The sequence below is a fragment of the Petromyzon marinus genome, chromosome 51 (assembly GCF_048934315.1).
Source record: "Petromyzon marinus isolate PM22_M1 ecotype Great Lakes invasive population chromosome 51, UKy_Petmar_22M1.pri1.0, whole genome shotgun sequence".
Classification (NCBI taxonomy): domain Eukaryota; kingdom Metazoa; phylum Chordata; class Hyperoartia; order Petromyzontiformes; family Petromyzontidae; genus Petromyzon; species Petromyzon marinus.
Window position 1 is genome coordinate 8223461 of NC_133717.1, and position 18539 is coordinate 8241999.

Sequence of the window (18539 nt, forward strand, 5' to 3'; positions counted from 1 at the left end):
AGAGATGGGAGGGGGGGGGGTTACATAAAGCAAAGCATTAAAACAACGAAATGATGAACGAAGCAAAGTGCCGACTACACCGAGCATCTTCTTGTTTCCTGTGATCGTAAAAAAGAGAGGGAAGGAGGGAGAGAGAGAGCGGGGAGAGTAAACGAGGGGGTGGTGAGAGGGAGTGGAGAGTAAGCGAGGGGGTGGTGAGAGGGAGTGGAGAGAGTAAGCGAGGGGGTGGTGAGAGAGAGGAGAGAGTAAGCGAGGGGGTGGTGAGAGGGAGTGGAGAGTAAGCGAGGGGGTGGTGAGAGGGAGTGGAGAGTAAGCGAGGGGGTGGTGAGAGGGAGTGGAGAGTAAGCGAGGGGGTGGTGAGGGAGAGTGGAGAGTAAGCGAGGGGGTGGTGAGAGGGAGTGGAGAGTAAGCGAGGGGGTGGTGAGAGGGAGTGGAGAGTAAGCGAGGGGGTGGTGAGTGGGAGTGGAGAGAGTAAGCGAGGGGGTGGTGAGAGGGAGTGGAGAGAGTAAGCGAGGGGGTGGTGAGAGAGAGTGGAGAGAGTAAGCGAGGGGGTGGTGAGAGGGAGCGAGAGGGTGGGGAGAGGGAGCACGAGCGTAGTGAAGGGGAGGGGGGTGCTGAGATAGGGAGAGGGAGGGAGAAAGGGCGCGTGAGTGAGAGGGCGAGAGCGGAAGAGGGGAGGGGGCGAGGGAGGGAGGGGAGGGGGCGAGGGAGGGAGGGGGGGGCAGCAGTTCTCTTCGCCCTGCTCTCGGCACAGGAGGAAGGTGCTGCGTGTTCCGTCTCTGCGCGATTCCGCGGCGGCGGCGGCGGCTTCCGTTGCTGCCCATCCACGGGAACTCCCCGAGACGCTGCGAGCCACGCCGCCTTTGTGCCTCGCCGCGCGTCTCTCTCGACTCCGCGGGGGTGAGAGCCATCCTCGCTGACTCGCTCGCGCCCTCTCCTCTCCACGCAACTCCCCTCCCACCCCCGGCTCGCCAAGTCGAGCGTAGTTCAGCCAACGGACTGACCCACACGCCACCACCACCACCACCTCCTCCTCCTCCTCCAATCAACCCAACGATGCTAACGGCGACGAGGACGACGACGAGGATGATGATGATGATGAAGACGACGAATACAAGGAAGGGCAGACGGAGATCACACGGCGAAGTATCGCCCAGGACAACGACTCTCCTTCTCCTGCCGCCGCCGCTGCTCTTCCTCCTGCTCGTGAACGGAGCGCGCGGTTGTAACGCAGCAGCAGCAGCAGCATCATCATCCTCCTCCTCCTCCTCGTTGTCCGCCGAGGCCTCCGCCGCACAGCCCACCCACCTCTCCCCGGCGTGCCCGGCCGCGTGCGAATGCTCGGAGCAGGCTCGGACCGTCAAGTGCGTGGCACGGGAGCTCACCGAGCCGCCGCGCGGGCTGCCCGGGTACACGCGCACTCTGTTCCTGACGGGCAACGTCGTGAGCAGCCTCGGGGCGGGCGGCGCTTTCGCCCGAGACGCGGTGCCCCCGCTGCACTCGCTCACCACGCTCAACCTCAGGCGAGTTGCGGTCCACTGCGGGATGGGTGGGTGGCGGCGGCGGCGGTGGCGGTGGTTGTTTTGACAGCGGTGTTATCAAAGGTGGGGTGGTGGTGGAGGAGGGGGTGGTGGGAGATTGTTCCACCACCTCCCATCCTCTCTTCCACTCTCCGCTTGGATCCACTGCTGGATGGGTGGGTTTGGGGGGGGGGAGAGCTGTGGGAGTGTCCCCACCCACCCATCCACCTTTAAGACCCGGACATGAGTACGCTATGTATTGATACTTATCAAAGTAAATACAATATGTAGGGCCATATTTATACATCTTGGGGTTTTAGGGACTGCCTGCCCCCCCCCCTCCTCCTCCTTGGGAAGTTTCGAGATTCGCTCCCTGTGATCTTCCCTCTCCCTATACCCCCCCCCCCCCCTTGGGAAGTGACAAAACAAAGGCAAAGATCCCCCATGTAGCTTTAACAGACTGTTGGGGCAAGTGCTGTTGAGCGAGCAGCACCTACGAAGGCCGGCACGACACACGGGGGGTGAGTAGGTCGCCAGCACCATGCCCGGCCGCCTTTGTCTCCCCGGTGACGATGTTTACACACCGCCGCGGCACCGGCTACTGCTTTGGGGCCGAGTCGACCTAGGGGAGGCTCCGGGACCGTTTCAGATAATCGTCGCCACTGGTGGTGTTGGTGGCCGTGAGCGGGAATCGAACTCGGCTGGCTGGGTTCTTAGCACACGCAGAGCGCTCTACAGCAGTGGTGCATCACTCTGGGGGTGCGTGCATCACCTGGGGGTGCGTGCATCACCTGGGGGTGCGTGCATCACCTGGGGGTGCGCGCATCACCTGGGGGTGCGCGCATCCCCTGGGGGTGCGCGCATCCCCTGGGGGTGCGTGCATCACCTGGGGGTGCGTGCATCACCTGGGGGTGCGTGCATCACCTGGGGGTGCGCGAATCCCCTGGGGGTGCACGAATCCCTTGGGGGTGCACGCACTCCCTGGGGGTGCGAGATGCCCTTTGTGGGGGTGCGAGACGTTGGCCAGATTTTATTGGAGGTTAAATAATCGACAACACAAACGAAGCACGGTCACGTTAAGTAACAACTTACTTTGTTTAGTCAAACCCCTGCGTATTTATTAACATTATAATAATAAAAAATAATTATGATTGAGAATCAAAGTGGGTGCAAGGCCGCAGTGAAGGTCAAGGACCACTGCTCTACCCGACGAGAGAGAGACAAAGACGCGCGTGGGTCATGGACACGCACACCGATCGAGCGTGGTGCTCAATGACATGTTGGTGTCTAATCCACTGCTGGATAGGAGTTCTCCGGCCCGTGTTGACACGCAAGAGATAGCGAGGCGACCGCGCACAGATAGACATCCACAGGTTTGGCTACGTACGGCGCGAAAAAAGTTCAACACGCACACAGAAGCGCACAGAGAGACAGAGAGAGAGATCGATATATGGCGAGACAGACAGACTCGCACACACCACTGTCAATCGGAGGCAGCCTATATTGTATGTATGTTGAATTTCGTTATCACCGTGTGTAAGCCATCCCTGCTAATCGGAGGCGCTTGTGCGTGTCTGTGTATTCATATGAATTCATTTGTGTTCATGGGGCTCTGTGTTATGGAAACGACACAGAGACACGTACAGGCACAGACAGATGAAGTAAAATGCACAGACAGACAGACACACAGGAAGGTGAATGTTGACACGGCCAATTCAAACACAGACGCATACACACACAGACAAACATACGATCAAAGACAAATATCCCCCGTATAGCCTTTAACAAGTGCTGTTAGCGAGCACCTATGAATTCCGGCACGGCACACGAGAGGTATTGGGTGAACCGGAACCACGCCCGGCCGCCTTTGTCTCCCCACTGGCGATGTTCACACACCGCACCGGGTGAAGTATGGTCAAACAATCCGCATGGACCGACGCGCGTGGAGAGGCACTCATCCAGCAGTGGAGTGACACCAAGGGCTTTAATTCTGTGGGGGATTTTATTTTTTAATTGGAGGTGGGGTGAGGGTACCGTTGCTCGGACAGCCACCCACGCCATTCATTCGCACAGACAAAACAAATACAAAAGTCCCCCGTAGGGCCTTTATAGACTGTTGGGGCAAGTGCCGTTAGCCAAAAGCCGATGATGTCTGGTACAGCGCCCGAGGTGGGGGTTTGGCTGGCACCACACCCAGCCGCCTTTGTCTCTCCCTAGTTGTCGATGTTTAAAACCTGATGCTTACAGGGGCGCCACGGTGGCGAGATGTTAACTGCCTCGCCTGGTATGCAGGAGGTCGTGGGATCGATCCTGACCCTGACGCCTGCTGTATATTTTGAGTTTGCGTGTCTCTCTCTCTCTCATCATCATCACGGTTGGATAGGATATGTTAATTACCTCGCCTGGTATACAGTAAGTCGTGGGTTCGATCCCGACCCTGAAGCCTGCTGTATATTCGGAGATTGCGTGTCTCTCGCTCTCACCATCATCATCACGGTGGAGAAATGTTAACTACCTCGTCTGGTATACAGGAGATCATGGGATCGATCCCGACCCTGACGCCTGCTGTATATTTGGAGTTTGCGTGTCTCTCGCTCTCACCATCATCATCACGGTGGAGAAATGTTAGCTACCTCGCATGGTATACAGGAGATTACGGGATCGATCCCGACCCTGACGCCTGCTGTATATTTGGAGTTTGCGTGTCTCTCGCTCTCACCATCATCAAGGTGGAGAAATGTTAGCTACCTCGCCTGGTATACAGGAGATCATGGGATTGATCCCGACCCTGACGCCTGCTGTATATTTGGAGTTTGCGTGTCTCTCGCTCTCACCATCATCATCACGGTGGAGAAATGTTAGCTACCTCGCCTGGTATACAGGAGATCATGGGATCGATCCCGACCCTGACGCCTGCTGTATATTTGGAGTTTGCGTGTCTCTCGCTCTCACCATCATCATCATCACGGTGGAGAAATGTTAGCTACCTCGCCTGGTATACAGGAGATCATGGGATCGATCCCGACCCTGACGCCTGCTGTATATTTGGAGATTGCGTGTCTCTCGCTCTCACCATCATCATCACGGTGGAGAAATGTTAACTACCTCGCCTGGTATACAGGAGATCATGGGATCGATCCCGACCCTGACGCCTGCTGTATATTTGGAGTTTGCGATTTCTCACCGTGGTAGCGGGGATTTCTCCCCGGGTCCTGCAGGTTTTTTTTTTCCATTCCACATTTAGAATGGACGTCACGCCTTTAGAGTTTTTGACCGCTATAGATTTCCACTTGATGAGCCAATTCGTTCAGCTATCATTTTGTGGCCTGATTGCCTCTGATATACCACACCTGGTAAAAATCTAAATAAAAAAAAATCGTTCATAGCAAATATTGCAGTGGTGTGGTCAGCCGCGTGGACTGCAACCCAGCAAATGTGGAGGCAGCGGCGGGGGTTGGTGGATCATCGCACAGATGTTCCCGTGGGCGTCGAGGAGCCATAAACCCTCGCTCGCCAGGAGAATGCAGCGCAGCAACGATGTGCACTCCACCTGTTCCATCCGTACGGGATAGAGTGTTGCCCCCTCGCACGCGTAGGGTTTTTTTTTTGTTCCCCCTTCTCTCCAGGGGCTTTGGTTTCCTCCCGCGTGCTCTGTGCGCCTTTACGTGGTCAAATAAAATAGCAAACAGTGAAAGAAACGCAGCAGATGTTGACAGTTTAAGGCTGAGTCGACTTGGAGGAGGCCCAGGTGCGTTTCAGATATCACTCGCAGCCGACGTTAGCCGCGGACGGGAATCGAGCATCGGTGGCCGGGTTCTCGTAGAGCGGTGAGCTCACCGCACACCGCCACCTGCAACAACAAACAATAACAACTAACGCTGTCCAGGGTGCCCCGTGGGTCGACTGACCGAGATGACCGGCATAACAAAGACAAAGATCTCCCTCCCCGTGTAGCCTTGACAGACGGTAAGAGCAAGTGGTGTTAAGCGAGCGGCAACTATGAACACAAGCGGCGATGTTTACACACCGCACCAGGGACTCATTTGAGGCCGAGTCGACCTAGGGGTGGCCCAGGACCGATACGGATATTTAATCCGTACCGGTGTTGGCCGTGAGTGGGAAGCGAACTCGGGTCGCCGGGTTCGTAGTGCAGCGCAGCTAACCACTACACCACCGCTCCCCAACACACAAATACACGAACACATAAATACACGAACACATGCACATGAACACACACACACACGTGCATGCACATACAACCCGAGTATTCGCTAGGAGTGGTAGTAGATGTGTTCCTAAAAAAAGGGCGCACGAAGCGAAATCGCACGAGGAGACAGCTGCCTGTCGAGTAGCGCACACAGTACACACACAGTACACATACACAGTACACACACAGTATACACAGTACACATACACACAGTACACACACAGTATACACGGTACACATACACAGTACACACAGTACAGACAGTACACATACACACAGTAAACACACTCACAGTACACACACAGTACACATGCACACAGTACACATACACAGTCCACACACAGTACACACAGTATACACACAGTACACACACAGTATACACAGTACACATACACACAGTACACACACAGTATACACACAGTACACACACAGTATACACACAGCACACATACACACAGTACACACTGTACACATACACACAGTACACACACAGTATACACACAGTACACACACAGTATACACACAGTATATACAGTACACACACAGTATACACAGTACACACACAGTACACATGCACAGTACACATACACACAGTACACACAGTACACACACAGTACACACACAGTACACATGCACAGTACACACACAGTACACATAGTACACATACACAGTACACACAGTACACATAGTACACATACACAGTACACACACAGTACACATAGTACACATACACAGTACACACACAGTACACAGAGTACACATACACAGTACACACACAGTACACATAGTACACATACACAGTACACACACAGTACACACACAGTATACACACAGCACACATACACACAGTACACACTGTACACATACACACAGTACACACACAGTATACACACAGTACACACACAGTATACACACAGTATATACAGTACACACACAGTATACACAGTACACACACAGTACACATGCACAGTACACATACACACAGTACACACAGTACACACACAGTACACACACAGTACACATGCACAGTACACACACAGTACACATAGTACACATACACAGTACACACAGTACACATAGTACACATACACAGTACACACACAGTACACATAGTACACATACACAGTACACACACAGTACACAGAGTACACATACACAGTACACACACAGTACACATAGTACACATACACAGTACACACACAGTACACACACACAGTACACATAGTACACATACACAGTACACACACAGTACACACACGGTACACATAGTACACATACACAGTACACATAGTACACATACACTACACACAGTACACATAGTACACATACACTACACACAGTACACATAGTACACATACACAGTACACACACACTGCACATAGTACACATACACAGTACACACACGGTACACATAGTACACATACACAGTACACACACACTACACATAGTACACATACACAGTACACACACGGTACACACACAGTACACATAGTACACATACACAGTACACACACAGTACACATAGTACACATACACAGTACACACACGGTACACACACAGTACACATAGTACACACACGGTACACACACAGTACACATAGTACACATACACAGTACACACACAGTACACATAGTACACATACACAGTACACAAACAGTACACACACAGTACACATAGTACACATACACAGTACACACACAGTACACATAGTACACATACACAGTACACACACAGTACACACACACTACACATATACAGTACACACACAGTACACACACACTACACATAGTAAACACACAGTACACACACAGTACACACACGGTACACATAGTACGCATACACAGTACACACACGGTACACACACAGTACACATAGTACACACACACAGTACACACACGGTACACACAGTACACATACACAGTACACGCACAGTACACACATAGTACACATACACAGTACACACACAGTACACACACAGTACACATAGTACACATACACAGTACACATAGTACACACACGGTACACACACAGTACACATAGTACACATACACAGTACACACACAGTACACATAGTACACATACACAGTACACAAACAGTACACACACAGTACACATAGTACACATACACAGTACACACACAGTACACATAGTACACATACACAGTACACACACACTACACATACACAGTACACACACAGTACACACACACTACACATAGTACACACACAGTACACACACAGTACACACACGGTACACATAGTACACATACACAGTACACACACGGTACACACACAGTACACATAGTACACACACAGTACACACACGGTACACACAGTACACATACACAGTACACGCACAGTACACACATAGTACACATACACAGTACACACACAGTACACACACAGTACACATAGTACACATACACAGTACACACACAGTACACATAGTACACATACACAGTACACACACAGTACACATAGTACACACACGGTACACACACAGTACACATAGTACACATACACAGTACACACACAGTACACATAGTACACATACACAGTACACACACAGTACACATAGTACACATACACACTACACAAACAGTACACACACAGTACACATACACAGTACACACACAGTACACATAGTACACATACACAGTACACACACAGTACACACACACTACACATAGTACACACACAGTACACACACAGTACACACACGGTACACATAGTACACATACACAGTACACACACGGTACACACACAGTACACATAGTACACACACACAATACACACACGGTACACACATAGTACACATACACAGTACACACACAGTACACACATAGTACACATACACAGTACACACACAGTACACACATAGTACACATAGTACACATACACAGTACACACACACAGTACACACACGGTACACACACAGTACACATAGTACACATACACAGTACACACACACTACACACAGTACACACACAGTACACACACACAGTACACACACAGTACACACACAGTACACACACACAGTACACACACAGTACACACACACAGTACACACACAGTACACATACACAGTACATACACAGTACACACACAGTACACATAGTACACATACACAGTACACATACACAGTACACACACAGTACACACACAGTACACATACACAGTACATACACAGTACACACACAGTACACATAGTACACATACACAGTACACACATAGTACACATACACAGTACACACACAGTACACATACACAATACACACATGCAGTCTTCTCCCACATCCGATTGCACAGCCGCATGAGTGAATTTAAACCGCATGAGAGTGAGTTTTGGGTAGAAATGAGACAGCAGCGTAGACGTGAAATCAAACGAACCGAACCCGCGTAAAGCGAGGGACACTTGTGCGTGCGTGTATACCTAAACAATTGTGTGATTAATTTTCTCAGCTAAATATGAATACAGTTCCAACGTTAGTGGTCCCAATGGGGGAGGGGAGGTCTATCAACCCCTCTCCTTGCATTCCCCACTGACACGAAATCACATCAGAGAGCTCCTAACAAAGCCACCTCCTACTCCACCTCACCTGCTCCTCCTCCACCCCTCACCCCCAACTCCTCCTCCACCCCTCACCCCCAACTCCTCCTCCACCCCTCACCCCCAACTCCTCCTCCACCCCTCACCCACAACTCCTCCTCTTCCACCACTCACCCCAACTCCTCCACCACTCACCCCCAACTCCTCGACCCCTCACCCCAACTCCTCCTCCACCCTCACCCCCAACTCCTCCTCCTCCACCCTCACCCCCAACTCCTCCTCCTCCACCACTCACCCACAACTCCTCCTCCACCCCTCACCCACAACTCCTCCTCCCCCACCACTCACCCCCAACTCCTCCTCCTCCACCCTCACCCCCAACTCCTCCTCCACCCCTCACCCACAACTCCTCCTCCACCCCTCACCCCAACTCCTCCTCCTCCACCACTCACCCACAACTCCTCCTCCACCCCTCACCCACAACTCCTCCTCCACCCCTCACCCACAACTCCTCCTCCACCTCCTCACCCCCAACTCCTCCTCCACCCCTCACCCTCAACTCCTCCTCCACCCCTCACCCACAACTCCTCCTCCACCCCTCACCCACAACTCCTCCTCCACCACTCACCCCAACTCCTCCTCCTCCTCCACCCCTCACCCCCAACTCCTCCACCCCTCACCCACAACTCTTCCTCCACCTCCTCCCCCTCCTCTCCTACATTGGCCCACCGCCCCCGCTAAAGAAGCGCTGTTAGTGTCAGCCCAAGGGCAACGCACCAACAATCCTCAAAGGAGTCAAAACACTCAACACGGAAGTGTCGGGGTCGGAGGGTGGGGTAGCAGTGGGGGGGAGGTAGCAGTGGGGAGGGGGGGGCGTAGTTGATGGTGGTTGATGGTGGTTGAAGGTGGTTGAAGGTGGTTGATGGTGGTTGATGGTGGTTGATGGCGGTTTAAGGTGGTTGAAGGTGGTTGATGGTGGTTGAAGGTGGTTGATGGTGGTTGATGGTGGTTGAAGGTGGTTGAAGGTGGTTGATGGTGGTTGAAGGTGTTTGATGGTGGCTGATGGTGGTTGAAGGTGGTTGAAGGTGGTTGAAGGTGGTTGATGGTGGTTGATGGCGGTTTAAGGTGGTTGAAGGTGGTTGATGGTGGTTGAAGGTGGTTGATGGTGGTTGATGGTGGTTGAAGGTGGTTGAAGGTGTTTGATGGTGGCTGATGGTGGTTGAAGGTGGTTGAAGGTGGTTGAAGGTGATTGATGGTGGTTGATGGTGGTTGATGGTGGTTGAAGGTGGTTGATGGTGGTTGATGGTGATTGATGGTGGTTGAAGGTGGTTGAAGGTGGTTGATGGTGGTTGATGGTGATTGATGGTTGTTGAAGGTGGTTGATGGTGATTGAAGGTGGTTGAAGGTGGTTGATGGTGGTTGAAGGTGGTTGAAGGTGGTTGATGGTGGTTGATGGTGGTTGAAGGTGGTTGATGGTGGTTGAAGGTGGTTGATGGTGGTTGATGGTGGTTGAAGGTGGTTGAAGGTGGTTGATGGTGGTTGATGGTGATTGATGGTGGTTGATGGTGGTTGAAGGTGGTTGATGGTGATTGAAGGTGGTTGAAGGTGGTTGATGGTGTTTGAAGGTGGTTGAAGGTGGTTGAAGGTGGTTGATGGTGGTTGATGGTGGTTGAAGTTGGTTGAAGGTGGTTGATAGTGGTTGAAGGTGTTTGATGGTGGTTGATGGTGGTTGATGGTGGTTGAAGGTGGTTGATGGTGGTTGATGGTGGATGAAGGTGGTTGATAGTGGTTGAAGGTGTTTGATGGTGGTTGATGGTGGTTGAAGGTGGTTGAAGGTGGTTGATGGTGGTTGATCGTGGTTGATGGTGGTTGAAGGTGGTTGAAGGTGGTTGATGGTGTTTGAAGGTGGTTGAAGGTGGTTGATGGTGGTTGAAGGTGGTTGATGGTGGATGAAGGTGGTTGATGGTGGTTGATGGTGATTGATGGTGGTTGATGGTGGTTGATGGTGGTTTAAGGTGGTTGAAGGTGGTTGAAGGTGGTTGATGGTGGTTGATGGTGGTTGATGGTGGTTGAAGGTGGTTGATGGTGGTTGACGGTGGTTGATGGTGATTGAAGGTGGTTGATGGTGGTTGATGGTGGTTGAAGGTGGTTGATGGTGGTTGATGGTGGTTGAAGGTGGTTGATGGTGGTTGAAGGTGGTTGATGGTGGTTGAAGGTGGTTGATGGTGGTTGATGGTGATTGAAGGTGGTTGATGGTGGTTGATGGTGGCTGAAGGTGGTTGATGGTGGTTGAACGTGGTTGATGGTGGTTGAATGTGGTTGATGGTGGTTGAAGGTGGTTGATGGTGGTTGAAGGTGGTTGATGGTGGTTGAAGTTGGTTGATGGTGGTTGATGGTGGTTGAAGGTGGTTGATGGTGTTTGATGGTGGCTGAAGGTGATTGATGGTGGTTGAAGGTGGTTGATGGTGATTGAATGTGGTTGATGGTGGTTGAAGGTGGTTGATGGTGGTTGATGGTTTTTGAAGGTGGATGAAGGTGGTTGATGGTGGTTGAAGGTGGTTGATGGTTCTTGAAGGTGGTTGATGGTGGTTGATGGTGATTGAAGGTGGTTGATGGTGGTTGAAGGTGGTTGATGATGATTGAAGGTGGTTGAAGGTGGTTGATGGTGGTTGATGGTGGTTGATGGTTCTTGAAGGTGATTGAAGGTGGTTGATGGTGGTTGAAGGTGGTTGAAGGTGGTTGATGGTGATTGAAGGTGGTTGATGGTGGTTGAAGCTGGTTGATGGTGGTTGATGGTGGTTGATGGTGGTTGAAGGTGGTTGATGGTGGTTGATGGTGATTGAAGGTGGTTGATGGTGGTTCAAGGTGGTTGATGGTGGTTGAAGGTGGTTGATGGTGATTGAAGGTGGTTGAAGGTGGTTGATGGTGGTTGATGGTGGTTGATGGTTCTTGAAGGTGGTTGAAGGTGGTTGATGGTGGTTGATGGTGGTTGATGGTTCTTGAAGGTGGTTGAAGGTGGTTGATGGTGATTGAAGGTGGTTGATGGTGGTTGATGGTGGTTGATGGTGATTGAAGGTGGTTGATGGTGGTTGAAGCTGGTTGATGGTGGTTGATGGTGGTTGAAGGTGGTTGATGGTGGTTGATGGTGTTTGATGTGGTTGATGGTGGTTGATGGTGGTTGAAGGTGGTTGATGGTGGTTGATGGTGTTTGATGGTGGTTGATGGTGGTTGATGGTGGTTGAAGGTGGTTGATGGTGGTTGATGGTGGTTGATTGTGGTTGATGGTGGTTGAAGGTGGTTGATAGTGGTTGATGGTGGTTGAAGGTGGTTGATGGTGGTTGAAGGTGATTGATGGTGGTTGATGGTGGTTGAAGGTGGTTGATGGTGGTTGAAGGTGGTTGATGGTGGTTGAAGGTGGTTGATGGTGGTTGATGGTGGTTGAAGGTGGTTGATGGTGGTTGATGGTGGTTGAAGGTGGTTGATGGTGGTTGATGGTGATTGATGGTGGTTGATGGTGGTTGAAGGTGGTTGATGTTGGTTGAAGGTGGTTGATGGTGGTTGAAGGTGGTTGCTGGTAGTTGATGATGGTTGAAGGTGGTTGATGGTGGTTGATTGTGGTTGAAGGTGGTTGATGGTGGTTGATGGTGGTTGGAGGTGGTTGATGGTGGTTGAAGGTGGTTGATGGTGGTTGAAGGTGGTTGCTGGTGGTTGATGATGGTTGAAGGTGGTTGATGGTGGTCGAAGGTGGTTGATGATGGTTGATGGTGGTTGATGGTGGTTGATGGTGGTTGAAGGTGGTTGATGGTGGTTGAAGGTGGTTGATGGTGGTTGAAGGTGGTTGATGGTGGTTGAAGGTGGTTGATGGTGGTTGAAGGTGGTTGAAGGTGGTTGAAGGTGGTTGATGGTGGTTGAAGTTGGTTTATGGTGGTTGAAGGTTGTTGATGGTGGTTGAAGGTGGTTGAAGGTGGTTGAAGGTGGTTGATGGTGGTTGAAGGTGGTTGATGGTGGTTGATGGTGGTTGATGGTGGTTGAAGGTGGTTAAAGGTGGTTGATAGTGGTTGAAGGTGGTTGATGGTGGTTGATGGTGGTTGAAGGTGGTTGATGGTGGTTGATGGTGGTTGAAGGTGGTTGATGGTTGTTGAAGGTGGTTGATGGTGGATGGAGGTGGTTGATGTTGGTTGAAGGTGGTTGATGGTGGTTGAAGGTGGTTGCTGGTAGTTGATGATGGTTGAAGGTGGTTGATGGTGGTTGATTGTGGTTGAAGGTGGTTGATGGTGGTTGATGGTGGTTGGAGGTGGTTGATGGTGGTTGAAGGTGGTTGATGGTGGTTGAAGGTGGTTGCTGGTGGTTGATGATGGTTGAAGGTGGTTGATGGTGGTTGAAGGTGGTTGATGATGGTTGATGGTGGTTGATGGTGGTTGATGGTGGTTGAAGGTGGTTGATGGTGGTTGAAGGCGGTTGATGGCGGTTGAAGGCGGTTGATGGTGGTTGAAGGTGGTTGAAGGTGGTTGATGGTGGTTCATGGTGGTTGAAGGTGGTTGATCGTGGTTGAAGGTGGTTGAAGGTGGTTGAAGATGGCTGATGGTGGTTTATGGTGGTTGATGGTGGTTGATGGCGGTTGAAGGTGGTTGAAGGTGGTTGAAGGTGGTTGATGGTGGTTGAAGGTGGTTGATGGTGGTTGATGGTGGTTGATGGTGGTTCAAGGTGGTTGAAGGTGGTTGAAGGTGGTTGATGGTGATTGAAGGTGGTTCGATGGTGGTTGAAGTTGGTTGATGGTGGTTGAAGGTGGTTGATGGTGGTTGAAGGTGGTTGATGGTGGTTGATGGTGGTTGATGGTGGTTGAAGGTGGTTGATGGTGGTTGATGGTGGTTGAAGGTGGTTGATGGTGGTTGAAGTTGGTTGATGGTGGTTGAAGGTGGTTGATGGTGGTTGAAGGTGGTTGAAGGTGGTTGAAGGTGGTTGAAGGTGGTTGATGGTGGTTGATGGTGGTTGAAGGTGGTTGATGGTGATTGAAGGTGGTTGATCGTGGTTGAAGTTGGTTGATGGTGGTTGAAGGTGGTTGATGGTGGTTGAAGGTGGTTGATGGTGGTTGATGGTGGTTGAAAGTGGTTGATGGTTGTTCATGGTGGTTGAAGGTGGTTGAAGGTGGTTGAAGGTGGTTGAAGTTGGTTTATGGTGGTTGAAGGTGGTTGATGGTGGTTGAGGTGGTTGATGGTGGTTGATGGTGGTTGATGGTGGTTGATGGTGGTTGATAGTGGTTCATGGTGGTTGATGGTGGTTGAAGGTGTTTGACGGTGGTTGAAGGTGGTTGATGGCGGTTGAAGGTGGTTGGCAAGAGGGAGGGGGAGGAGGGAGGTGGAGGAGGATGGTGGATGTTGCTGATGACGTGTGTATGCTACCGCATGCTGAGCTTCTTTCCCACCGTACGTCGCCAAACCGTGCTCATCCGAAGTGCGGTGTGGGGAAGGACAACAAGCTAGAAGAAGAAGAAGAGTAGGAAGCACTTCGCTGATGATGCTGATGCGTGTCGTGGGGAATAAACCACCACTCTACACATCCTTAGCGCTGCCCCCCCCCCCCCCCCCCACCACATTCTAATACGAACAATAATAGAAGCGACGACGTTTCTGGCTACGAGCCTTTTTCACAGCAGAGAGGAAGGGAGTCTCGACTGCTGGCAGAGCTTCTCGTGTGCCACTTCGCCCCGCGTCGCAACTCACGGCGAGGCATTGACCGCGGAATAATTTAGAAATCGGTCTGCATTGGGGGTTGTACTGCTCTCCGCCATCCGTTTCCATCTGTACGGGGATTAGAGTTGTTGTCGTTCGGGACGTCGCGTACAGCCTGGGGGAGGTTTACTCCGGGCGCTCCGTGTGTTCAACAGACAAGGTCAATCGTCGTCCTACGTGGCTGCATAACCCGCCTTAGAATGTGTATGGATCGAGGTCCTTTGTATAAGCAGCAGCTTCAGGAGCAGGACCCTCCCTGTCAAGGAGTCATGCGACTCGGTAGCGTGGCCCTTTCTGGATGAATAAGTAAACAAAAAAACCACGTCAATTACGAGCCCGAAACCCCCTGGCTCGTACAACAGCGTGTGGCCCCTTACCATGAACAACGTCTCGCAGCTGTGCGTGAGCCAACAGCATGGAGGCAGCCAGACCGCCTCCCCTACGCCCCCCCCCCAGCCTCCTCTACCCCCCCCAGCCTCCTCTACCCCCTCCAACGCCTCCCCTACCCCCCCCAACGCCTCTCCTACCCCCCCCAACGCCTCCTCCCCCCGGCGCCTCCCCTACCCCCCAACGCCTCCCCTACGCCCCCCCCCAACGCCTCCCCTACCCTCCCCAACGCCTCCCCTACCCCCCCAACGCCTCCCCTACCCCCCCAACGCCTCCCCTACCCCCCCCCAACGCCTCCCCTACCCCCCCAACGCCTCCCCAACCCCCCCCCAACGCCTCCCCAACCCCCCCCCCCAACGCCTCCCCAACCCCCCCCCCAACGCCTCCCCAACGCCTCCCCCCCTCCCGGCGCCTCTCCCGATATCTCCCCTAGCCCCCCCAACTCCTCCCCTACACGCAACGCCCCCCCCCCCCCATATATCCTCTACCTCCCCCCCGCACCCCCCCAACGCCTCCCCTACCCCCCCCCCCCTCAACGCCTCCCCTAGCCCCGCCCCTCAACACCTCCCCTAGCCCCGCCCCCCAACGCCGCCCCCAATACCTCTCCTCTCCCTCTTTCTCTTCCCACTCCTCCATCAGGATGCCCACTTTTATTTGTACGGCCCTTTGCCAATCCACTGCTGGTCGAAGGCCTCCCTAAGCCGTCGAGGTAGTCGTCGAGACTTAGCTTTGACCATACTTCACCGCCCTGGTCAGTTGGTGAAGGATTTGGGAGGTGAAGGAATTGGGAGTGGAGGGAGGGCGGACGTGTGTGTGTGTGTCGTGCCAAAACCGGTTCAGATATTTACTCGCTCCTGATGTTTGTTAACCGGCGGCAGGCGATGGAATCGAACTCAGGTCGCCCTGTTCCGCAGTGCAGTGCGCTAACCATTGCACCACCGCTCCAGGGAATTATTTTTGGCCGGGGGATATCCATATCGCCTTATTTTGTCATCATTGAACCCTAGATGTCTGTAAACCTATTCATAAAATTATAGGAATAGAGGCTACAAATATTCTAAGGAGTATATATATGGGCAGCTTGTACTCCAGTGGTAGTGCCTTACGCCGATAATTATCCTTGCTCCGAGCCAGCCAGCTTAGCAACGTTCCGAAAAAAATATATAGAGTGAGGAATGAGGACCTCCTTATATGTAACCCAGTGGTTTCTGCGGTGGTGTGATGTTGAGCACCTTGATCGCCGGTTCGATACGATCCCCCGCCGTGGCAGATTAAACATTGGAGCAAGTTTCTCAAATCCACACCCCCCCACCTCCTGTATCCACTGAGTTGTGTTAATGGTTACAACCACAGTTAAGTTGTAGATATGTCCGTTGAACTTCTTTCGCACCTTACGTATACAACCGTGCTAATCGGAGGTGCGGGGCAAGCACAGCAAACTAAATACACGCACACACAAAAAACACAGGTCTAAATAGAATCTTGATTTGAAGCTTTCGTGACTGCAGGAATCCATACTCTTTGGTTCTTTCGGTAAAGTAAGCAGACATCGCGGCTGTCGCGATTTTCCCCTTGAAGACGATGGCTTGCGTTGCGATCGAAACGTCGTGATTCATTTTGTTTTTATTTCTACCCACGTGACTTACCGAAAGAACCAAAGAGTATAGATGATTTTAAAAGTGCAGAGCTCCGGTGGTTTTACCTCGCCAGACACGGCGGGTCACCTGCAATGGGGTAAAGTGTGGGTACGTGACTACGTCCGTACGTCCCACCTCTTTCTTCCAACACGTCTTTACCACCATCATCATCATCATCACCATCGTCGTCGTCAGTACAGCCACACCTCAATTGTTCCATGCCAATGATGATGATGACGGTTGAATGTTCCTGATTTTAACAACCATTATCAGCATCATTTACCAACGTCACCATCGTCGCAGCCGCACCTAGACAGCTCCCGGCCATTGATGATGATGATGATGGATGAATGAATGCTCCTGATGATGATTATTATTATCATCATCATCACCATCGTTACCATCGTTCATCATCACCGCCTTTGTCACAGCCACACCTACACCGCTGTTGGTTAATGGACTCGGCGTGTTTGCTCCGGGCCCCACGTGTGTTTGTGGAGCTCAAGGACAAACAGTGGCCCTTGCGTAATGATTCACTATTATTTTGAAGTCAATATAATTTGTTAAACACGCGACCATCCGGACCTCAGAGTTCTCCCACAGACACGGATCGGACACATCAGAGCTCCAAACATTTCGCGTGTCCATATACCAAGTTCGCTCTTTTTTCCGAGCTTCAAACTTCATGAAGGGGATCTCAGAGTTAGCTCTATTATGTCCGCTTCTGCTAGTCGCATCTCCAACATGCCAAGTGCTCTCATATACTGTGTGTGGAACAGCGATCATTTGAAGAAGGGGTCTCAGATGTAGCTCTGTGATGTCTGCTTCCGCGAGCTGCTGTCTAATAACACAGAGGGTCTCGCTAAAAAAGGCGACACGGTGGCAAGATGTTAACTACCTCGCCCGGTATACATGATGTCGTGGGTTTGATCCCGACCCTGACACCTGCTGCTGTATATTTGGAGTTCGCATGTTCGCGTCTATTTTTCTCCAGTTCCTCCGGGTTTTCCTCCACATTTAGAATCAACGTGCGTTTAGAGTATCTGGCTGATGTATATGTCCACATGATGATAAGCCAGCAATGTTGACCTACAATTTGTGGCCAGGTCGCTTCTGAAAAAAGAATCAGACAGCTCAGTGGGGCCTTGCCTGGTAAAATACATAACTAGTTTAGTTTTAGTTGAGAAAGTCTTCACATTTCTCCCCGATCTCGCTTGTGGGCATCGCGTCATCAGCAGACGGTGAATCTGTGCGAAAATGTCGGAACTCCATTCAGAACGGCCTGCGGAAGTGGATATCACAGAGCTGCCTCTGAGATCCCTTCGCAGTAGGGAGCCACGCTTTTCCCATTCGCTCTGCCACTGAGGGTAAGTCTATACTATTTTACCGCACGACAGCTGGAATGTATCCAAATGAAGCGCACAACCAAATGCAACGTGATTGGTTTCGTTTGAGCAGACATTGGTGACCAGCCTAAGACCCACTGCATTGACTGAGAACACGGTTTTAA

At 51.6% G+C, this 18539-nt stretch overlaps 1 protein-coding gene across 1 annotated transcript in view; it reads left to right on the forward strand.

The window, feature by feature from the left end:
• Window positions 1-704: 704 nt before the first annotated feature.
• Window positions 705-18539, forward strand: part of LOC116953294 (trophoblast glycoprotein) — a 28185-nt gene continuing 10350 nt past the window's right edge. Inside the window, exon 1 of the mRNA XM_032973371.2 lies at window positions 705-1523. Within this exon, the coding sequence (XP_032829262.2) occupies window positions 1057-1523 (467 nt within the window). The 5' untranslated portion in view covers window positions 705-1056. The remainder of the gene's footprint in view (window positions 1524-18539) is intronic.